This window comes from Protopterus annectens, chromosome 10.part0 (assembly GCF_019279795.1).
Source record: "Protopterus annectens isolate FY-2018-M chromosome 10.part0, PAN1.0, whole genome shotgun sequence".
Lineage (NCBI taxonomy): Eukaryota > Metazoa > Chordata > Ceratodontiformes > Protopteridae > Protopterus > Protopterus annectens.
This window is the reverse complement of record NC_056744.1, coordinates 1,018,202,502-1,018,228,649: the sequence shown is the minus strand read 5'-3', so window position 1 is coordinate 1,018,228,649 and position 26,148 is coordinate 1,018,202,502. Positions and strand designations below refer to the sequence as shown.

Sequence of the window (26,148 nt, the reverse complement as noted above, 5' to 3'; positions counted from 1 at the left end):
CATGATGATGCACTCCATAGCCTTGCAGACCAGGCTAGTCAGGCTTATGGGGCGATAGTTACCAGGGTCAGTTGTGGACCCTCCTTTGTAGAGAGGAATAACCGTTGCTGTGTGCCATTCTGTGGGCACGTAGCCTGTGGGAGAGGCTGAGGTTGAACAGCGTGTTTAGGTGGGGGGTTAGCTTGTTCTGTAGTTCATGCAAGATACAGCCTGGGACACCATCTGGTCCCGTTGGCACTGCGTTTTTGGCTTTTGAAAGGGCTGTTTTCACCTGTACGTCTGTGATTTTTTTGGGACACTACACTTTTCCGGTATTGTTGTGGGCCCTTTTGGAGGTGAGAGGGGGGTGAAGTTTGCACTGAATCTGTCTGCCAGGATGTTGGCAATATCAGTAGGTTCAGTATATTTTGTGCTGTTTTGCAGTAGATCAGTGCATATCTGCGATTTGCCACTTATATTCTTAACATAGCTAAAGAAGTCTTTGTGGTTATCTTTTGAATCCTTGGCTATTTTTCTTTCGAAGTTAGCCTGGGATGATTTCATGAGGGACCTTAGTTTCTTACTGATACTGATCAGGGATGTCTTTCCTTCTTGGGATTTGCTTTTTTTCTGAACTAGTTTCCTTCCTTCTTTTGTATAGCCTGTTTATTGCAGGAGTCCACCAAATTGATTTCCTTCTCTTAGAGGAGTTGAGTCATGGTTTTGCTAGGGATCCATGCATCCTTGTAGGTGCTCATAGAGTGCATTTGTAAAGGTTTCTGCATCTTGGGCAGCTTTATCCTTTAGCGTGGGGGCTGTGAAACTTACCACCTCTGTCTTAAGTGAAGTGAAGTTTGCTTTAGAAAAGTTTTTTACTGTGGTTTCCTTAGTTGAAGGTGGTGGTGGGGTGTGGACATCCAGGGTGATTAGTTTATGGTCTGATCTAACCAGTGATGGGTTGCCCATGTTGGTGATGACCAGGTCCAATATGTGTTCACCTCTGGTAGGGGAGTTTACCAGCTGATCCAGGGTGTTTGAGTTGATGAATTCCAGGAAGCGCTGGGCCTGGGAATTTGTACTCGAGTAGTTTTCCCAGTGAATGGTAGGGTAATTGAAATCACCCAATATCAGGGTGTTCGGTAGGACTTTCATGTTTTCCAGTGTCTCCAGAAAGGTGGAGTGGTGGTCCTGGGTCATGGAGGGTGATCTGTAGCAGGTCCCAATTTGCATTGCAGATTTGCCCGATGTTAGTTGCACATGGATGATCTCAGAGGTATCATGTCACGCCACTAAGCTGGAGGTGTAGTTATCCTTGATTAATATGGATACACCCCCTCCTTTTGTGTTTCGGTCCGTGTTCTGTGGCCGAAATGTGTGGTATGAGTTGTAGCCCGGTAGTGCTGAGGTGCTCTCTGGAGCCTTGAACCAGGTTTCAGTTACTGCACAGATGTCAACGTTCTCCATACTGAGGAGTGCTTCGAGGGCGTGCATTTTGAGATTTAAACTCCTGGCTTTGAGTAGCACAACCCTCAGTTTTTTATTAATTGTGCTGTTTACGGAGTTAGGTTTGACTTTTGAGCCTTGCCTGAAAAAGGCACTATGGGGGCAGCAAGAGCCTAGGCCAGTATTCGAAAGGCTAGGGTTGACAGGTGCAAGCCATCTCTTGCGAAGCAGCGCAGCTTGTTGAGCATGTCGTCCCAGGCTGACAGACACTGGATCCCCTTTGAATGACACCAGAAGCTTAGCCAGTTGTTGAAATTGATCATTTTTTCTTTATACTGAGGTGTCATTCTTGGTGAGGGCAGGATGCTACTCAGGGTCAGGGTCATACCAGCCTGGACTACATGATCAGAGAGCTCTTCCATGTCACTCTTCATGTAGTCCAGGGAGGTACGTCTCAGGTCATTCACATCAACATGAACAATGACAGTCATATCTGTACTTGCTCTGGAGTGACCTGAGTGCTTGTGTTATGCGGCGGATTCTGGCTCACGACAGGCAGCTAACAGTAACCTTCCGCTTGTCCAGCCTAGTGAGTGGGACGTCAGTGTGCCTGACTATAGAGTCACCTATTACTAGTGTGTTAGGTATGTTATTTCGCCTTAAGGACTGTGATTGTGCGGCACACTGATTTTGTGTTTTATGTGTTGTCTGGTTTATGACGGGAAGTGCAGGTTGTTTGGGTGTCTGCTTTGGAGGTCTCTGATGCATTTGCAGGTTTTTATTTAGAGCCTCAGAGTATGATTTTGTGTATTTATGTGTATTTTTTGCCAGTGCTGTTTTAGTAGGTCTGTGTGCGGCTGAGGTTGTGGTGCAAGTGTTAACCTTCTCCTCTTGACTGTCTGTTCCAGTCTTGGGTGGAGACAGCTTAGCTTCCAGTTCGGCTGTATAATTGCATCACTCGCATATGTTAGTGTTTTGTGGTAGGAGGAGAGGGTTGTACGTGTACATGAGGCAGTTGTAACATTGCCTCAGGATACCCAGATTCACCAGCTGGACTGGAGAGTGCACCTGAAGTTGCCCTTTGGTCATGCCTGAATAGTAAGGTGAGCTGCTTAGTCGCTTGTTTGGTGAGGGTTGAATAAAGAGCCTTGCCCTGCTGGGCAGTCAGTGTCAGGGTATATTAGTGCTTGCTATTAGGTCTGAGCAAATGCTGGCTGTAAGATGCTTTTTGAGTGCTTAGGTTGAGAGTTAGACTAGTTTCAAGGGAAAAACTGAAGAAGAGACTTGGTGGAGCTGGGAATAATTTAACTGTAGCTAACTGGCACTGCCCGGTGCGCAAAAGCATGCAAACGTGGCTTTTATAGTAGGGAAATGAAAGAGATAGAAATTAGCCCAAAATGGCCAATAAACTAGTAACTTCTGGGCTGGCCCAAAATGGCCAATAAACTACTAACTTCTGGGCTGAAACCTCTCCTCCAGGGACAGATAGGTTGCTCAAAGCTCCCCTCTCTCACAGTTGAACATAGAAACTTCCTTCTATCCAAGTAAGGTATGGGCAACTCAGAAACTAGTATCACAGCCCTGAATTCAGCCCTAGCCTGACAACTGGACTGTACTAGCTTAGAAAGGCGGGAAACAAGGAATTTTTTTGGTTTGTTTTTTTGAAAACAGAAGGCAAAAACAGTAAAAAATACACTTAAAACAGGCTTTTATTGTGGTTAAGCGCTTTCATAGTGCTTCACACACCGCTTCCTCAGAACTTTTACATAAAATATGAACTTGCAAGCCCATCCTATATAGGTAGGTAACTCAATTAACTCAAATAACTTAATTGGCATCTTACAGTGCTATCTAATTATGCTTATTACATCTAAAACATCCACTACTTACTGACTTTGATACTACTTGCATATATATTAACTGCTATTTCATACTAAAGTAATGAGTTAATTCATAAAAATACATACAAATACATGATATATATTAAATTAGTGTACATATAAATACTAGCCAAAAGCCTTGAATAATCATTAAAAGTTATACACAAAAATAACCATAAAACAATGTATTATACTATTTGGCCAAAGGTCTGTTTCTAAGTATTGGTTTTAGGGGAGTTCTCTCATTAAGGCCAGAGCCTCTATCAGCCCTTAGCCTGATAATCCAGCGTGTCTCTGATGTTTCTGTATTATTAATGGTGTCTCCCCCCCTCTCATTTTCCTCTATCTTTTCTATTGCTTGGAACTTAAATGCATGTCCTGAGTCTGTATTCTTAAAATGCTTGGCTAGAGCATTTGTAAGGTTCTCATTTCTAATTTGTAGATGTTCACGTATCCTAAATATGAGTTCCCTGTTCGTTTTACCTACATAAAAGTTTGAGCAGATGTCACATACAGCTATGTACACAATATTTTTAGTGTGGCAAGTAGCCTGTACGTTAAATGTAAATATTCTGCCGGTATCAGGATGCGAAAAAGTGTTGCTAGTGTCTATAAATTTACATTGGTTACATTTTCTGCATGGTGTAGTTCCTTTTATTGATGTTACTTCTCCTTCCTTTTCTACCTTACCATCTCTAGTATAGCATAGTTGTCTTTTTAGAGATTTCTTATTCTTAAAGGAGAAGCTAGGGTCTTCTCCTACTATCTCCTTTATCTTAGCATCATGCGTTAGAATGGGCCAATGTTTCTTAATTATTCCTGTCACAGTGGACATGTTACTGGAATATTGTGTGGGAACTCTTACTACCTTTCCTTTTCCTTAGCGACTAACTACATCATCTTCCACCCTTCTTGCAAAATATGGTTTAACGACGGTATCCCTTAATTTGATGCCTTCTCCTACCAAACATCACATTCCTTTGCGTAACCTCTCTCTCTCTAAATCTTTGCTTGAGGTCTACCACTTCTTGCTCAAAATCTTCTTCATTCGCTGTTAATCTAGACACTCTCAATGTCTGCCCTTTAACTACATTCTTAAAAATGTGTCCGGGGTGCATACTTCTTCTATGTAAAATTGTGTTTCTATAGCAATCCTTTCTATATAGTTTACTAGTAATCTCCCCCTCTTCTGTTTTGATAAGTTTGACATGAAGAAAATTGATTTCTGTATCTGACACTTTTGATATTCATCGTGTTTCACTGCTGCAGTCATTACACTTGGGTTATCCTGCCATCAGGCGGTCCCGCAGTCGGCCAGAGTTCCAAAGTCTTGGTCCGGTGTCGGTTGCTGTTGCTTCTTCCTGACGTCAGTGCGCCAGGGGTATATAAGATGCAGCCGATGCCATTTTCTTCAGTCTTTCTTGCTGCGCGGTGCCCGAAGCAAAAGCAGTTCGCAAGTGCCGGTCGGCCAACTTCTGAGATTTTCAGTTCGAATTTCAAAACCGAAGTCTTCAATAAAGCTAAGTACCCCATTGGGGAAACTTTTTCTTGCCTCAGACCGATGTCAGTAAAAGTTAATAATTGTATTTCTTGTGGGAAGCAAATACCTCATAAGGATTTTCATTCTTACTGTATTCCATGCCTAGGCCCAGACCATGACGTCACTAGTTGTCGGTTTTGTGCTAGATTTAACAAACGCACTATTAAACGTCGGTTTGATTTTGCTCGCCATTACTTTGGCCAAAAGGTTTAATTATACCATGCAGTCGGAACAACCGATGACCGGAATACACAAAAAACGCAAAGACAAGGATAAGGACAGGCATTCGAGGCCCAAAACTGACGATGAAGCCTCTTCTAGGCCAGTCGCCGGTTCTCAGTGAGGCGCTTTCGCAGCCCCTGACACCAGCTACCTCAGAGCCACAGGCCGCCTCCGACTGCCACGTGGAGATGTCTAGGCCTCAGGATACTCAAGGTGTTGGGCCTACGGAATCTAACCCTTCAGATGGGTCCGGAGCCGCTGAGCAGGCATCGGCTTCTGAGGGTGTTTTCAGACCTTCACAGCTTGCCATAAAAACTACAGCCAAGTCTAAAACTCTATTAAAGACAAAGAAGCAAGTACAGCATTCACCTGGACAGGCCTCCATGCCTAAAACACAGATGCTCAAAATGGCCAAAGACTTAATTACTCTGATCAGGTGTACCCATCCCCCTCCTGATAAAAGGCCTAGGCAGGATACAGAGTATGATTCCTCTGACCAGGTTTCCATTTCTTCTGATTCGTCTTCAGACCAGGGATACTCTTCTCCCCCCTATGAGGACTCTGATGCTGAAGAATCAGTTCCTTCAGCCTCTCCTCCTGAGGATTATTATTTTGGGGAAACTTTACATACCATGAGGGAGCATTTCCATTGGGAGGGCCAGGATTACTCAGAATCCAAGAAAAGGCTCAGAGATTTTCTTTTATTGCCTCAGCATGGGCCCCTTGCTATTCTGCCAATGTTAGATATTGTGGATGATGTGTTCTCTGAATCCAGTTTAAATCCTGATTCTTTGCCCCCTGCTCCTGTCAAGCCAGACAGGTACTACAGAGTCCCTGACTCTCACAAATTTCTTTATAAAAACCGTGTTGCTTACCCAGAAGCTATTTCCCAGGGTCCCAAAGGGGTAAAGGCTTCCACGGCTAAAAATCCAGTTTCCTCTGACAGGGATTCTAGAGCATTAGACAGATGGGGGAAGAAAGTTTACACTTCTGCAACTTTAGCAGTGAGAGCTTTAAATTGCCAGTTTCACATACTTAAATACTAACAATATTTAATGTTTCTGTTAAAATAGAAAATGATTACAAGTTCAGAACATCCTGACTTTAAGGAAATGCAGGATTTATTGCATGCAGCTGAACAAGTGGGAAAACATACCCTGCAATGTAGTTTTGATTCATTACAGGCTTCTTGTAGAGCAGCAGTTACAGGATTTGTGATTCGAAGGCATGCTTGGTTAAAAGAGCAAGGTTTATCTGATCACGTTAAGGCTAAATTATTGGATACTCCTTTACAGCAGAAAATTTTATTTGGTGTTAACGCAGAAGAGCTATTAAAGAAAATGGAGGATAAGGCAAAATCTATGCAAACAGTGAAGGATTTCTTACAGGTACAGCCACCTCGATTTAGCAGAAATTGGCCGTCAAAGAATTGGTCCTTTCCCGTGTCAGACAGACCACAAAGAGGCAGATACAGACGCCCAAGAGGGAGATCTCAGCCCCAAGGCTCTAATAGACCACGACAGTGGGGTGCTTCAACCCCAAAAGGAGGTGAAGACAAGTCACAACCTACAGGAAACAGTCCCAATGACTTCCCCCTTCGAATGCCAAGCACTTACCTTTTGGCAGCTCCCTTAGGGGGAAAACTAGCACTTTTTTCTCAAAATTGGCATATAATCACCCAAGACAAATGGGTTCTGAATGTTGCGTCTCAAGGTTACAGGTTCCACTTTCACCCTCTACCAAGGCTAAAAGGAATGCCAGACCTGCCACAAAATCAATGGGCAGAGGCACAAAAACAAATTACAGCCCTCATGGACATGAGAGCTATTCAAAAAGTGCCACAACAGGAACAAGGACAAGGATTTTACTCAAGACTTTTCCTGGTCCCCAGAAAGGACAAAGCCTGGAGACCCATACTAGACCTTTCCACTCTAAATACTTACCTGGATGTTCCGAAATTCAAAATGTTGACACTACAGCAGCTTCTTCCCATGCTGGGCAAGAAGGCTTGGCTTGTTACTTTGGACCTCAAAGAGGCATACCTGCATGTCCCTATCAGACAAAATTTCAGAAGATACCTCAGATTCATAGCTGGTTCAATGCATTACCAATTCTCTGCACTGCCCTTTGGCTTATCTACTGCGCCCAGGGTCTTCACAAAGTGCCTGGCACCAGTAATTGCATTTTGCAGACAAAAAGGAATTCAAATATATCCATACCTGGACGACTGCCTTATTCAAGCAGAGAGCAAGGACATTCTTCTAAAGCATCTGGCGTTTGTAAAAAAGGATGCTAATTTGCCTAGGGTACACAGTAAACGAAAAGAAGTCAAAACTAGTGCCCTCACAAGAGATAATATTCCTGGGTGCCAGCTTAAATGCAACGGCCCCAGATGGCTTATCTCACGCCAGACAAGCAAGGGCAACTGACTCTGATGGCAACAAAAACCCAACTCCCTGCAAGAAAAATTCTGCAGGCCTTGGGATTCATGGCATCCTGCATACTACTAATTCCATATGCCAGACTGCTTATGAGTAAATTACAATGGTACCTAAAAAGTGTTTGGACACAACACTCTCACAGTTTGGAAGCAGTAATGCTACTAATTCCCTGCCTACAACTGGAGTTTCGATGGTGGGCACAGGCATGTCACCTCAACAAGGGACAGCCTTTCACTCTACCCACAGCCAGGCAGACATTAACAACAGATGCTTCGGATTATGCCTGGGGAGGACACATGGCAGGAAAACGTATTCAGGGCAAGTGGACCGCAGACCAAATGCATCTTCACATCAATCAAAAAGAGATGTTGGCTGTACAAAATGCCCTAACAGCTTTCAAGGACATTCTGCATCCAGGACAACTGTTATTAAAGACAGACAACACCACAGTTATGTGGTACATAAACAAGCAAGGGGACACTCATTCTTATCCCCTATGCAGACAAGTCATGACCTTGTGGAACACAGCTCTAACCTATCAAGTTCATCTACAAGCACAATTCCTGCCAGGAAAGAAAAATACTCTGGCAGATGATTTAAGCAGAAACATCATGGATCCTCACGAGTGGAAATTAAATCCACAAGTATTCATCATGATAACGCAAAAATGGGGGTGCCCAGACATCGATCTTTTTGCCTCCCCAATGAATTGCCAACTACAAAAATTCTGCACAAGGACTTATCACACACAAGCATGGAAAGTGGATGCTCTCTCCTTCAGCTGGAAAAGCCTAAAAGTTTATGCCTTCCCACCACTGCCTCTCCTTTCAAAGGTACTCCTAAAAGCCAGACAAGAAAAACCACAGATGATCCTGATTGCCCCAGACTGGCCACGCCAGCACTGGTACCCAATCTTAAAGAACTTAGCTCAAGGCCCACCATGGATTTTACCTCAAACTCCGCACCTTCTGACTCAACAAAACAATCAGATCCTGCACAGTCAGCACAAAACCTTAAACCTGGCTGCATGGCAGATTCATTAGTCAAGTAGACAAAACCTCTCTCTAAAGCTGTTATGGATGTCATTTTCGAGGCCAGGAGGCCTAGCACCAGGAAATCTTATTCAGAAAAGTGGAAGTGCCTGGAACCAGGCTCAAAGCTTTGACCCTCTTGTCCCAAGTATTCCTCAGATATTACAATACTTAACTGAGATGCTGGACAAAGGACTATCCTTTTCATCCATTAAGATCCACGCCGCTGCCATCTCGGCTCATGATAACACAGATCCTCCTATTTTCTCTCATCCATTGCTAAAACAGTACCTCAGAGGGGCTAAAAACATAAGACCGCCCCGGAGAGCACCAACACCAACTTGGGACCTCAACTTTGTCTTGGAAAAACTAACTTTACCTCCTTTTGAGCCAGCTAATTCAGCAGAATTAAAATATGTATCATGGAAAACTGCTCTGCTTCTGGCAATAACCTCAGCACGAAGAGTCTCAGAGTTACAGGCACTAATGGCAGTGGAGCCTTTCATCATTTTTCACCAAGACAGGGTTTCTTTAAGAACAAACCCTTCATTCATGCCTAAGGTGGTATCCAGTGTTGATGTGATCCTATAGTTGATGTGTTCAGTAGTTTATGTGAAAAGGAACTGTTTCAACAACCTGATAGTGAAAAGAACAAAAGTTTTTTTTAGGAATATGTCTAAAGATGAATATGAAGCTTTATACAGTTTAAAAAATGATCACAATATAATAATCAAACCAGCAGATAAAGGGGGACCAGTAGTGGTCATAGACAAATGTGCTTATAATACAAAAATGAAGGAAATGTTAAGTGACCAAATTGTCTATAAGATAATAACTAAAAAACAAAAGGAAAGTCGTATTAAAAGATTGGATAATCTGTTATATGAATGTCTTTTAGATAAATGGATAACCTCTGATTTATATAATTATTTTTTAGTGAAGAACCCCCTCATCCCTGTTGCCCAAGATATCCCTAAAATACATAAGGACTCTGAAAATCCCCCATTAAGGCAGATAGTGTCAGGAAGACATTGGATAACAGAACCCATATCTATATACATAGAAAAAACATTGAGACCCCTAGTAGATAAGAATATAACCATCTTAAGGGATACGAAACAATTTTTGAATGAATTGTATGATTTTTTCCAAACATATGACAAAGGTTTGAGCAATGTTAAATTGGTAACAATGGACGTTTGTTCTTTATTCACATCCATACCCAACAATTTAGGAATAGATATGTTGTGAGACTATCTAACTATGGAAGGCTCTTATAATCAGAGTAAAATAGAGTTGATATGTCTTCTAATGGAGCAGATACTTATTAATAATGTATTGATGTTTGAACACACACTATACCTACAAAAAGATGGCGTAGCAATGGGCACTCCTAGCGCAAATAGCTACGCCAATTTAGTGATGGCATCATGGGAGAATAAATGGGTGAAAAATGAGCAGTGGGGACCAATAATATTTTATAAACGATTTGTGAATGACTTGTTCCTGCTGTGGGATGGGAATCAAGAAGAATTAGAGAAGTTCTTTTATGAAGCAAATATTAATACTACTTTTCTGAGCTTTGAAACAAAAGTGTTGGATAAAGAAATCAATTTTCTTGATGTTAAACTTATCAAAACAGAAGAGGGGAAGATTACTAGTAAACTATATAGAAAGGATTGCTATAGAAACACAATTTTACATAGAAGAAGTATTCACCCCGGACACATTTTTAAGATTGTAGTTAAAGGGCAGACATTGAGAGTGTCTAGATTAAGAATGAATGAAGACGATTTTGAGCAAGAAGTGGTAGACCTCAAGCAAAGATTTAGAGAGAGAGGTTACGCAAAAGAATGTGATGTTTTAGTAGGAGAAGGCATCAAATTAAGGGACACCGTCGGTAAACCATATTTTGCAAGAAGGGTGGAAGATGATGCAGTTAGTCGACAAGGAAAAAGAAAGGTAGTAAGAGTTCACAATATGTAGAAATGAAGCACCTGGAGCCTCGAGCCACTCGAACAGACTTTATTACAAAAATAATAATAATAAAAAACACACTATAGCAACGAGAAACGTTTAACTTCTTCACCGCGTTTTTCGTTAGCCATGTAACTTCAGCTGATGAAGTTACATGGATAATGAAAAACGCGATGAAGAAGTTAAGCGTTTCTCGTTGCTATAGTGTGTTTTTTATTATTATTATTGTTGTAACAAAGTCTGTTCGAGTGGCTCGAGGCTCCAGGTGCTTCATTTCTGCATATTGTGGACTAGTTTGGTTTGTGGGGCACCTTTTTCTTCGGAGTTGTTGTGGTCGAAGGTAGTAAGAGTTCCCACACAATATTCCAGTAGCATGTCCATTGTGACAGGAATAATTAAGAAACATTGGCCCATTCTAATGCATGATGCTAAGATAAAGGAGAAAGTAGGAGAAGACCCTAGCTTCTCCTTTAAGAATAAGAAATCTCTAAAAAGACACCTATGCTATCCTAGGGATGGTAAGGTAGAAAAGGAAGGAGAAGTAACATCAATAAAAGGAACTACACCATGCAGAAAATGTAACCAATGTAAATTTATAGACACTAGCAACACTTTTTCGCATCCTGATACTGGCAGAATATTTACATTTAACGTACAGGCTACTTGCCACACTAAAAATGTTGTGTACATAGCTGTATGTGACGTCTGCTCGAATTTTTATGTAGGTAAAACTAACAGGGAACTCAGATTTAGTATACGTGAACATGTACAAATTAGAAATCAGAACCTTACAAATGCTCTAGCCAAGCATTTTAAGAATACAGACTCAGGACATGCATTTAAGTTCCAAGCAATAGAAAAGATAGAGGAAAATGAGAGAGGGGGAGACACCACTAATAATACAGAAACATCAGAGACACGCTGGATTATCAGGCTAAGGGCTGATAGAGGCTCTGGCCTTAATGAGAGAACTCCCCTAAAACCAATACTTAGAAACAGACCTTTGGCCAAATAGTATAATACATTGTTTTATGGTTATTTTTGTGTATAACTTTTAATGATTATTCAAGGCTTTTGGCTAGGATTTATATGTACACTAATTTAATATATATCATGTATTTTTATGTATTTTTATGAATTAACTCATTACTTTAGTATGAAATAGCAGTTAATATATATGCAAGTAGTATCAAAGTCAGTAAGTAGTGGATGTTTTAGATGTAATGAGCATAATTAGATAGCATTGTAAGATGCCAATTAAGTTATTTGAGTTAATTGAGTTACCTACCTATATAGGATGGGCTTGCAAGTTCATATTTTATATAAAGTTCTGAGGAAGTGGTGTGTGAAGCACTATGAAAGCCCTTACTGACAATAAAAGCTTGTTTTTATCATATATTGCGTTTCTTCAGCCACAGATTTGGATTGTTGATATACTTTGTGACAATATTTTTCGTTTTTGGAATATCTTACAACCCATTAATACCAACCCTAACCTTAAAGAACTTTACACTTAAAAAAGCTTTAAACGACTACAAACGATCAGAAAAGGCTATCGCACTTTAGTGTGCAGCTACAACAGTTAAATTATTTAAACAAAAAACAACTTTTTAAAAGTGCAGGCAGTCAAATAAGTACAATATGTGAAAAAAAAACAATTTTTAAATCACAATAAACACTGGAAAATCTGCTTTTAGGCGGAAAACAGTTAAGTACAGCAAGAAAGTACAGAAAACTGATACTTAATCACTCCAAGGTCTCTCTTCTAAGCTAGAAGGCTTGTATCAGTTTAAGGCTTTGTAGTGCTGCCCAGTAGGTTAGTTGCAGGTAAGATGGGAAACAAGCGCAGATATGGTCTTTTAAACCAGAAAGTTGAAAGACACGGACAAACTGTCCAAATGGTAAATAAACTACAATTTCTGGGCCAAGAACCTCTCCTCTCGTGGTAGACAGGCTACCTAGTGCTTACCACTCCCACTGATAAGCTGAAGGCTTTCCTCCAATGCAGAAAGGCTTGCGGGGCTCAGAAGCTTACCAACAGTCCTGGATACAGCAACTCTGTATCTGGACTAGGCCAGTTACAGGAAAGGTGGGAAACAAGCGCAAGTGTGGCTTTTAAACCAGAACATTGAAAGAGATGGAAAAAACTGCCAATAGCTACAATTTTTGGGCCAGGAACCACTCCTGTTGTGGTAGATAGGCTACCTAATGCTTACCACTCCCACTGATAAGCTAGAAGGCTTCCCTCCAACACAGAAAGGCTTGGGGGACTCAGAAGCTTACAGAGAGTCCTGGATACAGCAAATCTGTACCTGGACTTGACTAGTTACAGGAAAGCATGGAACAAGTACAAACGTAGGCTTTTAAGCCAGCAAGTTGAAACAGATGGAAAACTGCCCAAACGGCCAAATAAACTACAATTTCTGGGCCAAAACTCACTCTTCCTGTGGAGGATAGGCTACCTAGTGCTTACCACTCCCACTGATAAGCTAGAAGGCTTCCCTCCAACACAGAAAGGCTTGGGGGGCTCAGAAACTACTAACAATCCTGGATACAGCAACTCTGTAACCGGACTAGGCTAGTTATAGGAAAGGTGGGAAACCGGCACAAGTGCGGCTTTCAAACCAGAAAGTTGAAAGAGATGGAAAAAAACTGCTCAAACAGCCAATAGCTACAATTTCTGGGCCAGGGACCGCTTGTCTTGTGGTAGATAGGCTACCTGATGCCTACCACTCCCACTGATAAGCTAGAAGGCTTCCCTCCAACACGGAAAGGCTTGGGGGGCTCAGAAGCTTACAAAGAGTCCTGGATACAGCAAATCTGTACCTGGACTAGACTAGTAACAGGAAAGGCAGGAAACAACCGCAAACACAGGCTTTTAAATCAGAGGGTTGAAAGAGATGGAAAAGCTTTCCAAACGGCCAATAAACTATAATTTATGCGCCAGAAACCACTCCTCCTGTGGTAGTTAGGTTACCTAGTGCTTACCACTCCCACTGATAAGCTAGAAGGCTTCTCTCCAACACAGAAGGGCTTGGGGGGCTTAGAAGCTTACCAACAGTCCTGGATACAGCAAATCTGTACCTGGACTACACTAGTTATAGGAAAGGCGGGGACCAAATGCAAAATGGGTTTTTAACCAGAAAGTAGAAAGAGATGGAAAAACTGCCCAAACGACCAATGAACTACAATTTCAGGGCCAAAACCCACTCTTCCCATGGTAGATAGGCTACCTAGTGCTTATCACTCCCACTGATAAGCTAGAAGGCTTCCCTTCAACACAGAAAGGCTTGGGGGGCTCAGAAGCTTACCAGCAGTCCTGGATACAGCAAGTCTGTATCTGGACTTGATTAGTTACAGGAAAGGCAGGAAACAAGCTTAGAATTTTTTTTGTCACAGAAAAGCAGCTAAAACAGCAGTAAATGCAATTCAAATTGTAGTGCAGGCCAGCACACCCGAGTGTGTAGCAACACTACGACAAATACAGTTCAAATCAATGCAATTAAATTAACAAATGACTGAAAAACAAGTGCAGAAGGCAGTAAATTAGAAGGCTACTAACAAGCAGTAATAAGTGCAGAGTAAGAGCGACTGAACAGATAACAGCAGGCAGAAGAGCAACTAAGACAGTTACAGTAAGAGCAGCTGAATAAAATACATATATATATATATTTTAGGGAGGGAACAGAGCAGGATTAAGAGGCTACAGGGGGTGTCCTTCCCAAATGCTCTCTTTGTACACAGTAGGAATGCCTGAAATCAGAATATGATCTCACTGCACTCAGTTGAGTAAGCAAATGAGATGGGCCCAGAAGGAGTATCCAAATACAAATCTACATATGTTGGGTCATCTGTCTTGTCAGACATCTGCATATGTTGTAGTAGGCATTTTAACAAGTTATGGAGTCAAAGTCCTCGGCAGTCTTTCTTGAAGCAGTCTTTTGACATTTGATATCTTAATATTTCCATTTCTCACATATTTACTTGTTGCATAGATTGTCTAAGTCTTTTTCCATGAATAGTCCTTAACCCTTGAATTCCTTGCTACTTACCAGCATTACTTTTTCCAGTTTTTCTGGCTTGTATAACTTGATCTCTGAGGCTCCTACACATAGCCTTGATTTTCAGGAACATAAGAGTCAGCAGCCCCACCACCACCACCAAGAAAAAAATGTACAGGTACTTGCATTAACCATTGTGTTTACTTCTAGGCTTCTTTTATTTTATTCCTTCTTTTCAGTCTTCTATACCCCTTCAAATGAGTGCACTTTGGCTGTGTGGTGAAAAAATTGAGAGAGAGAGAGCTTCCTTCGTCTTTTACAGTGGGTTGATGTCACAGTTGATATATTGTAAGCTTGGGAGGGGTCCTCTAGTATCTCCGTTTGATTGAAAGTCTTATTCCTGATAGCAGAGGTAGTCTTCTGTCATATTAGGTATCTTATGTAATTATCCTTTATAGCATTCATTCATTCATTCATTTTCATGAGAGGTAAGTGGGTCTGGTTTAATTGAAGAACTCTTCACTTGAATTTAACATTTTCAAAATTGGCAGTTGTGTAGCTGTTTACAATTCACTTTGGCCTTATGTGAATGAAGGGATCATTGAAGCATATGATAAAACATGAGTATACACATTTGAAGAATTTCCATTGCTGTAATTTACATGATATTTATAGGCCCACACTGCATTCCAGGGGAATGTTTAAAGTTTAATTTGAGGGTCCTTTCTAAATTTGCTGGAGTCTTGACTACAGCACAGATGATTTAGGTTCATTTAGAAGCCCAGGTATGAGAGGAGCTGGCCAAGGATGGAGAAGACTGTAGGAGTTTTTCTGCTGTCCTCTCTGTGGACGGAGGAATTTGGATGTCCTTCAAGGATGCATCTGCAGTCCTAACAAATGGGTTGTCCTGTCGTCAGGCAGCCCTTCGGTCGGCCGGATTCCAAAGTCTGGGTCTGGCCTCAGCTGATGTCGCATTTCACCCGACGTCATAGCTGCAGTTCTTCGGGTATAAAGGTATCAGCCGACGCCATTTTCCCCAGTCTTTCTTGCCGCGTGGCGCCCGAAGCAGAAGCTGTTCGCAAGTGCCGGGTCGGTCAGAACCAGAGATTACTACTACCGAAGACTTCTAAAAAGCTAAGTACCCCGTTGGGGACTCTTTCTTGCCTCAGCCGATGTCAGAAAAAGTGAATAACTGTTTAACTTGTGGGAAACAAATACCTCGTAAAGATTTCCACTCTTACTGCCTACCTTGTTTAGGCCCAGACCACGACGTAGCAGCTTGTCTAGACTGTGCTTCTTTCAACCGACGGACGCTTAGACGTCGGTCGGAATTTGCTGAGGAGTTTTTCGCCCGCTTTTGCTTACAATATGCCGCCGGAAACTCCGACTTCAATTAACTAAAAGCGCAAGGAAAAGGACCGACACTCGCGGTCCGGTTTCGCGAAACCGCGGTTAAGTCAATCGAAAGTGTCTCGGTTTCGCTGAAACCGAGTCCACGGTTCTTCCTTCGCCGAAAGCTTGCCTCCTACCGAGGCCTCATCCAGCATGGCTGAATCTGCTACTGAAATCCCACCTGCTCTTGCAGGTTCACAGGATTTATCTGATACTATACCTTTAGATATATCTACTCCTGCACGTGGAGCTGCTAGGCCCCCTGCATCCATGTCGATTAAGGCTTTTGCCAGGGCTAAAGCAGCAAAATCTACCAAAACTGTGCCTGCTAAGACCCCCTCTCTCAGGCCTAGCTCTAGTTCTCAAATGCTTAGTCTAGCAGAGGATCTCATTTCTTTGATCCGGGGATCCCAACCTCACCCTGACAGGGCCTCTCACCCACCTCCAGAGAAGAGGCCTAGGGCAGAGCCCCCTGAACCAGTTTCTTCAGATTACTCCTCTGATGATTCAGATAATACAAACCCTCCAGAGGGCCCTTATTCTCCTTATGAGGACTCTGATGCAGAAGACTCCATTCCTTCTGCCTCTCCGCCTGAGGAATTTTCTTTTGGGGAAACCTTGCATGCTATGAGGGAACAATTTCAATGGCAGGGCCAGGATTTTTCAGACTCTAGGAAAAGGCTTAGGACCTTTTTGCATTTGCCACAGCATAGGCCTTTAGCCATTCCTCCAGTACTTACTGTTGTGGATGATGCATTTAATGATGCTTGTACTGCTCCTGATTCTCTTCCTCCGCCCCTGCTAAGCCCGACAGGTACTACAGGGTTCGGACACACATTATCATTTGTATAAGGCTCCTTTTGCAGATCCTGAAACTATCTCCCAGGGACCCAAGGCTGTAGCAGCTACCTCTACCAAAACCCTCCCTCTGAAAGGGAATCTAGGGCCTTAGAGAGATGGGGTAAAAATTTTACACTTCTGCTACTCTTTCGGCTAGGGCCTTAAACTGTCAATTCCACATGATTCAGTATCAGGAATTTATGTTAGATCAGTTAACTAAAAACTGTCCTCGCCTGAACCATTAGACAAAAAATCTGTTCAGGAAATGGTACATAACATTCAGCAGGTCAGTAATCATTCCTTAAAATGCGGCTATGATGCACTGGAGGCTTCCTTTAGATCAGCTATGACTGGTACAGTGATCAGAAGGCATGCATGGTTAAAAGAGCAGTCCTTACCAGACCATGTTAAATCAAAGCTCCTAGATGCTCCCATGGATAAGCTCAATTTGTTTGGCTCCCCTGCACAGCAGGTACTGAAGAAGGTGGAAGAGAAAGCAAAATCTGTCCAGACAGTCAAGGATTTCTTACAGGTCCAGCCTCCAAGGTTTAGTAGGAACTGGCCTTCCAAGAATTGGTCCTTTCCAGACACCTCCAGAGCTCAGAGAGGCAGGAATAGACGCCCAAGAGGCAGGGGTCAATCCAGAGGTGCCTACAGGGGACGTCAGTGGCAGCCTAACAACCAGCGAAGTACTGCCACAGATCCAGCCACCACCACTTCCACAGGACAATCACAGTGACTTGGCTCTGAGACCGCCTACCAGGGAACAACTAGAAGCACCCTTAGGCGGAAAGCTAGCCTTATTTTCATTAAACTGGCATCACATCACAGGAGACAAATGGATTTTACAGACAATAGACCAAGGTTACAGGTTTCACTTCCATACTCTACCAAGGAAGAGAGGAATGCCAAACCTACCTCCAAATCAGAAGACAGAAGCTCTGGAACAAATACACCACTTACTAAGGATGAGAGCTATAGAAAGGGTTCCGTCTATGGAACAAGGGCAAGGATTTTACTCCAGACTTTTCCTGGTACCAAGAAAAGAAAACCAATGGAGACCTATTCTCGACCTGTCCGCTCTAAACACATACCTCATTGTTCCAAAATTCAAAATGCTGACCCTACAGCAGCTTCTTCCCATGCTGGGCAAGGAGTCTTGGCTGGTAACTCTAGATCTCAAGGAGGCATACCTGCACGTCCCCATACGACCAAATTGCAGAAGATACCTCAGATTTCTTGCAGGATCAGAGCATTATCAATTCTCAGCATTGCCCTTTGGCTTATCTACTGCGCCCAGAGTATTCACGAAATGCCTGGCATCAGTAATTGCTCATTGCAGGCTTCAGGGAATTCAAATTTACCCTTACCTGGACGACTGCCTGTTACAAGCGGACAACAAAAACAAATTAGCAAAAGATTTGAAAAAGGTCATTCACCTACTGCAAGCCCTGGGATACACAGTCAATATAAAAAAGTCAAGGCGGATACCATCCCAAAGGATAACTTTCTTGGGTGCAGAGCTGGATACATCAAATCAAATGGCATCCCTCACAGCAGAAAAACAGAAGCACCTTCCTCTCTATTTCATGGCATTAACAAAGCAGAACCAGCTAACAGCAAGGAAAGTCCTGCAAGCCCTGGGTTACATGGCATCCTGCTTAATATTGATTCCACATGCCAGACTACATATGAGAAAGTTACAATGGTACCTAAGGAATTTATGGTCTCAGCTCAAGCACAGCCTAGAAACCCAAATTCCAATAATTCCATGCCTGAAGCAAGAATTCCAATGATGGGCTCAGGCCTGTCAATCGAACAAAGGGCTGCCCTTCCACAGCACTCAACCAAGCCAGACTATCACAACAGACGCCTCAGACCTCGGTTGGGGGGCACACATGCTGGACAAGTGCATACAAGGCTTATGGACTCAAGACCAGATGAACCTACACATAAATCAAAAGGAGATGCTGGCAGTAAAACTGGCAATTCAGACATTCAGACCATTTCTTCGACAGGGTCAATTGCTGATAAGGACGGACAACACCACAGTTATGTGGTACATCAACAAACGGAGGCACACATTCATACCCTCTATGCCGGATGGCAATGGACCTCTGGAATGTGGCCCTGAGCTTCAACATTCAGTTACAAGCAATATTTGTACCAGGAAAAGAAAATATTCTAGCAGACATCCTAAGCAGAACTACCACGGATGCCCACGAATGGATGCTGCATCCAGACATCTTCAAATCCATTACAGGGAAATGGGGACTACCAGAAATAGACTTATTCGCATCCCCACACAACCACCAATTGAAAAATTCTGCACGAGGGCATACCACCCACTTGCTTGGAAGGTGGACTCCTATCTTCAGTTGGAAAAACCTGACAGCATATGCATTCCCACCTCTTCCTTTGATGCACAAGGTGCTATTGAAGATCAAAGAAGACCGTCCAAGGATCATCCTGATAGCTCCAGACTGGCCGAGGCAGCATTGGTACCCATTACTGAGGAGCATGTCTCGGGAACAAATATGGCCTCTGCCCCTAGTTCCCTTACTGTTAACACAGAACAACTTCAAAACCCTGCATCCAAACCTAAAAACACTGCAGCTGGCTGCCTGGAACATTGCATAAGACAAAATAACCCAGATTTATCTCAAAGGGTTAAAGACATTATCTTGGAGGCTCGCAGACCCTCAACAAGGAAAACTTATTCAGCAAAATGAAAAAGATATCTCATTTGGAGTGCAGCAAAAGGAGAAAATGTGTCACTGGTAAACATAGCTAACATCCTGGAATACTTGGCAGAGCTTTTCCACAATGGCCTGTCCTATTCTTCCATTAAGATCCATGCATCAGCTATTTCAGCAGAATACAACATGGACCCTCCAGTCTTCTCACATCCTCTACTCAGGCAGTTTCTGAGAGGAATTAAAAATGTAAAACCACCAAGGAAGCCACCATTGCCCGCATGGGACCTGAACTTTGTGCTAGAAAAGTTGACACTCCCTCCTTTCGAGCCAGCAGCAACAGCAGAATTACAGTACTTATCATGGAAAACTGCTTTCCTGCTTGCAATCACTTCAGCAAGAAGGGTTTCTGAACTACAGGCATTAATGGCAGTACAGCCCTTCCTTATCTTCCATCAAGATAGAGTGTCCATGAGAACTAATCCTACTTTTATGCCAAAGGTGGTCTCCAGGGTATCTTTAAACCAAGCTATCCACCTGCCTACATTCTTCCCCAACCCACAGAACAGGGGAGAAAGACTATTACATATCTTGGATGTACATAGGCAATTGCGCTACTACCTGGACAGGACCAAGAGCAATAGAAAAACTGACCAGCTACTGGTAGCATATGCAACAGGAATGGAAGGAAAAGCAATTTCAAAACAGACAATCTCTAAGTGGATAGGAAATTGCATTAGATTTTGTTACTCTTACCATGGAAAGGCAACTCCAGAAAACATCAGACCTCACTCCACAAGGGCTACAGCCACTACTACAGCTTTTTTACGAGGAGTGGCTACCAAAGACATTTTAGAGGCTGCTACTTGGAGCTCCGTGCTTACATTTGCCAAGCATTATAATCTACCCTTATACTCCAGATCCCGAGCAGGTTTTGCCACTGCTGTTTTGCAAGGGATCTTAACTACACCATAATCTTATTATTCCTCCTCCCCCAGTTTGGCTATGGTATTCTACCCATTTGTTAGGACTGCAGATGCATCCTTGAAGGACATAGTACAGTTTTGTACCTACCATAAATGTAGATGTCCGAGAGGTATGCATCTGCAGTCAGGATTACCCTCCCTCCTTCCCCTCTGTGGTACTCCTAGGGTATTTGCCCATCTTCTAGCTAGCTGGGGGAATCTATTATGGTGTATTTGTTTGTATATATGTATATACATGTTTATTTTTATTTGCTCTCTCTTATTTGGAAACTTTTACATTTATCCAAATTTAGCCTTCCTAGAGGGCACCTGGCATCTGGGGCAAGAAACACTGAGGAAAATGGCGTCGGCTGATACCTTTATACCCGAAGAACTGCAGCTATGACGTCGGGTGAAGTGCGACATCAGCCGAGGCCAGACCCAGACTTTGGAATCCGGCCGACCGAAGGGCTGCCTGACGACAGGACAACCCATTTGTTAGGACTGCAGATGCATACCTCTCGGACATCTACATTTATGGCAGGTACAAAACTGTACTTTCTGTGTAGTGTATTTCTCATTAAGACTTCCAAGTAGACATTGAAAGCCTAATAAAAGGGAGGTGCTTGTAAGAGGGGAATGTTACCTAAGGAAGTCAGTGACGTTGTGCCAAATGAGTGGCACTACTGCCTCTTGTATGCTTAATGGGGCTTACTTGAAAGGAGAACTTTATAGAGCTTAAACACAAAATTTCTAACCCAGTGGCTCATTGGATAACAGTCACACTGATGAATGAACATAGTATTGTAGCTTATGGTTGTTATACATGGAAGGGAGGAGAAAAAGAGAAAAAAAAAGTACTATTATTTTCTTTTTGTAGCTGGATAACCTTTTACTTGCTGCAGTAAATGTATACTTAAAACAACAAGCATTGCTACTGATACCTGACAGGTGTAAGTACTGTTACCTTTAGCTTAAGGCAAATGTTGTAATCACTCAGCCTGTCACAAGGAAATATCACAGCTGTTCATGTGTATTTGTTTTGCAGACTGTAGTCCTAAGTTTACTAATGAGATCAATTGGAAATAAAAACACTATATTACTGGGTTTGGGATTCCAAATACTTCAGCTGGCATGGTATGGCTTTGGCTCGGAATCTTGGTATGTATCGTATTTCAAAATGTACATTAAAGTATTATTGCACTGCTTATCTAAAGCTAGTTAAAGATCACAGTATAGTTTAATGCTTTCATTTTGGTATTGTTCTTGGACATCTGCACCCTAAACACATTTCCTTCCCCCAGATTACACCCCCCTCCCCCCAAAAAATGATCCCAATACTTTCACTTATTGAAAAAAATGACTTGGCAGTTTCTTTCCCTCTGTGGCATTTTTATCCTAGCCAGCCTCCTCAGTACACACCATGTTAGGGCTGATTAAAATCTGATGATGTTTTCTTGAGGTGTTTGTCTTTCTCTCTTACTCTAACATCATTTCACCTATTGCATTTGAATAATTCTTGCCAAGGGAAACATGCATATCAAGGTGCAGCTACATCTTATTGCTTCATACCCACTGTGACCATAAAGATGTGTACTGGCATTTACAGCTGCATTCTTCTGTAAATCTGTTTGAGTGTTTTGTAGTCTGAAGAGTCCATAAGCCCAATTAACACTGACAGCAACTTCACTTTGCAAGCCAAGAAATATGATACCCTGCTTAACTCTAAGAACGAAGGTGATAGGAAAGCAAAATGTGAAACTTGCAAAATTGAACTAAAACTGGTAAGTTGTTTTTAGTTATTTCTTTGTTTCTACAAGCACTTTTTACAGGTTGTTTAATAATACATCATTTCCTTGTAATTAACTCCTGCAAACCAGTCACTAAGGATTCTAAACATTAAGATTCCTTGCATCTTACTTTCTATGTGAATGGTATATATGACCTGATAGGAAAGATTGGGTGCATTATGAGCAGAAAATAACTTTCCAAAAAACAAGATAATTTCAGGATAGTTTCCCCAATTATAGCATTCCAGTTTAGAATATATATATATATATATATATATATATATGTGTATATATATATATATATATATATATATATATATGTAGATATATATATATATGTGTGTGTGTAATACATTGTGTATAAAAAGTGTACACACCCCTGTTAAAATGGCAGGTTTTTGCGATATAAAAAAATGAGACCACAATAAGTCATTTCAAAACTTTTCCCACCTTTAATGTGACCTATAACCTGTACAATGTAATTGAAAAACAAACAAATCTGTTAGGGGGAAAAATGTAAAAAAAAAAAAAAACTGTACAATAAGCTATTTGCATTGTGTGCATGCTCTAAAACTAATACTTTGTTGAAGCACCTTTTGATTTAATTACATTCAGTCTTCTTGGGTACACACCTGCCATCAATTAAAAAGACTCTAACCCCAAATAAAATTCAGCTGTCCTAGTAGGATTTTCCAGACAATTACTCAGTTGCCTGCTACAGCAAAAGCCATGGTTCGCAGAGAGCTTACCAAGCATCAAAGGGATTTCATTGTTGAAAGGTATCAATCAGGAGAAGGGTATAAAAAAATTTCCACAGCATTGGATATACCATGGAACAAAGTGAAGACAGTCATCAAAAAGTGGAGAAAATGTGGGACAACAGTGACATTCAAGATAACTGGACGTCCCTCCAAAATTGATGAAAAGACAAGATGAAAACTGGTCAGGGAGGCTGCCAAGAGACCTACAGTAACACTGAAGGAGCTGCAGGAATTTCCGGCAAGTACTGGTTGTGTACTACATGTGGCAACAATCTCCCGTGTTTTCCATATGTCTGGGCTATGGGGTAGGTTTGCAAGACAGAAGCCTTTTTTCACACAGAAAAACATCCAGGCCCGGCTAAAATTTTCAAAATAAAACATCAGGTCTCCCAAAAGCATATGGGAAAATGTGTTATGGTCTGATGAGACCAAGGTTGAAATTTTTGGCCACAATTCCAAAAGGTATGTTTGACGCAAAAACAACACTTCACATCTCCAAAAGAATACCATCCCCACGGTGAAGTATAGTGGTGGCAATATCATGCTTTGGGGTTGCTTTTCTTCAGGTGGAACTGAGGCTTTAGTCAAGGTGGTGGGAATTATGAACATTTCCAAATACAAGTCATTTTGGCCCAAAGCCTTCAGGCATCTGCTAGAAAGCTGAAGATGAAGAAGAATTTCGCCTTTAACATGACAGTGACCCCAAGCTTACATCCAAATCAACAAAAGAATGGCTTCACCAGAAGAAAATTTAAATTTTGGATTGGCCCAGCCAGAGCCCAGACCTAAATCCAATATAAAATCTGTGAGGGTGACCTGAAGAGGGCTGTGCACAAGAGAGGCCCTCGCAATCTTGACAGATTTTTTTGCGCTTTTGCAAGGAAGGGTGGGCAAATATTGCCAAGTCAAGATGTGACATGCTGATAGACTCCTACCCAAGAAGACTATATGCTGTAATTAAATCAAAAGGTGCTTCAACAAAGTATTAGTTTAAGGGTGTGCACACTTATGGAACTAGCTTATTGTACTTTTTTAATTTTTTTCCCCTAACAGATTTTTTTGTTAGTTTTTCAATTGAATTGTACAGATTATAGGTCACATTAAAGGTGTAAAAAGTTTTGAAATGATTTATTGTGGTCTTATTTTTTTGTCACAAAAACCTGGGCATTTTAACAGGGGTGTGTACACTTTTATATATATATATATATATATATATATATATATATATATATATATATATAATGTGTATATATTTGTGTGTATATGTGTGTGTGTGTATATATATATATATATATATATATATATATATATATATATATATATATATATATATACATATGTGTGTGTGTGTGTGTATATATATATATGTATATAATATATATATATGTATATGTATATATATATATATATATATATATATAAAATATATGTATATATATATAAAATATATATATATATATATATATATATAACACACATGCATATACACGTGTGTATGTATTTATTAGTAAGTAGTTGGTAGTTATTGTACTGCTGGCAGGTTCATATGTAGAACTTCAGTAAGAGATAAATACTTACAAACTATTTCTTTTCCAGGTCCAAAGCTAGCTTTGCAAACACCATTCTTCTGAAGTTCCTGGACCCTACTGCAGCAGTGAGAATGGTGAGCATAGTACAGTTGTGTAAGAACTTGCCATAGCAGTAGATGTCCAAATTCCACACTGCTGCGGTAGCTGCATCCACCTGCCCCCTCTCCTCCTTCCAATGCATAATTGTTTTTTTGGTGGTATAAAATACTTTTTGTCTATATCTGCTCAGAGTTTCAGGGTGGTGTTGCTTTCTATTTTTTTTTCTATGGACAAGAAAATTGTGAAGTCAATTCCTTCTCGCTGCTATTTATCTGATTAGTGCTGGCCAGCCAGCAGCCAAAGGTTGGTATGGGAGGGAGCCATAGCTTTTAAAGCAGGCTAAGCAGAAAACAACCTAAGAAGTCAAAGGCTACTACAGCAGTGTTGAGTTTGAACATCTACTATTATGGTAAGTTCTTACATAGGCATACATTATAGTATGCTTAACATTTGGAGGAGGCAGAAGGTATAGAGAATGTTTTGAATCAAAATACTTTTCTGTAAGCATGGCTCTCTGCTAAAATACCTTATTTACAACAAACAATTACAACAAGAAAGAGCTCAGCAAAACACTCCAGCCAATTGCAGTGCACTTAAGTACTGCCTGAGCAGGGCCGGCCTTAGCTGAAACTGCGCCCTAGGCGAAGTAGTGCTCCGGTGCCCCTTAAGCCCCACCCACACCAAACTCAAGGAACAACCCTTTTTGAGCTGCGCCCACAGATGGGCCACTCACAAAACACTTCAATTCTTTCAGTGTTTAAATGCATGAAAATCTAAGTCATACTGTAAGACACCTTGTAGTGCAGTTGACTGCGGTTGAAGGCTGAATTCTCCTTAACAAACCTGGTTGATCTTTAGCTAGTGTAACGTTCATCTACAGTCATGAGACAGTATTAACTTTTTTGCAGGGTGCATTGATGTTTACATGTAGAAGTTAGCCCTCCTCTCCTTTTCTAATGTCATAAATTCCAACTGTAACAATCTTCTGCCCTGTTTCTCGATCAGTCCAAGACCTTTGACATTGTTAACCATCAGTTACTCTTACTTACCCTAATTCAGTAGGCAAAACCAGGATTTCGCCTCCCATCTGACCTTACTGTGATCCCCTCCCTTAATCAGTTCAAAAAAATCTAAACCAGTATTTTAAAACTCACTGGTTATGTCCTTGTTCTAACCATGTCTAAGCCTCATCTACTCCGTAATCCTGCAATTTTATTCATAGCAACTACCCTCTTACGCTAAGGTTTGAAAAGAGAAGCCAATATCTTTGCAGATACTCTGTATACAAGCTACACCTATAGGTTTGATAAGAGACCAACATATTTGTATATATTTCTGTATATAAACTATATTCTTCATAAGCCTGAAATATGAGACTAACTTTTATGTTAATACAATGTTTGTGCATATACTGTAACTTGCTTGTCTTTAAGTTTGGAGCCTTTCTCCCAGGGCCTCTGCTGAAAATGGACATGTATCCAGTCGGACTATCCCAGTCAACAAATTTAAAATAAAATAAAAATCAAAATGAGAAGATTTACATTTTGCCACAGCCAAGAAGA

The 26,148-nt window shown here is 41.4% G+C and overlaps 1 protein-coding gene across 1 annotated transcript in view; it reads left to right on the top strand.

Moving 5' to 3' along the window:
- The window catches only part of MFSD14A (major facilitator superfamily domain containing 14A), a 953,206-nt gene that overhangs the window by 607,032 nt on the left and 320,026 nt on the right, over positions 1 to 26,148 (top strand). The window contains exon 9 of the mRNA XM_044085782.1: positions 21,456 to 21,568. Coding sequence (XP_043941717.1) covers positions 21,456 to 21,568 — 113 coding nt within the window. The remainder of the gene's footprint in view (positions 1 to 21,455; positions 21,569 to 26,148) is intronic.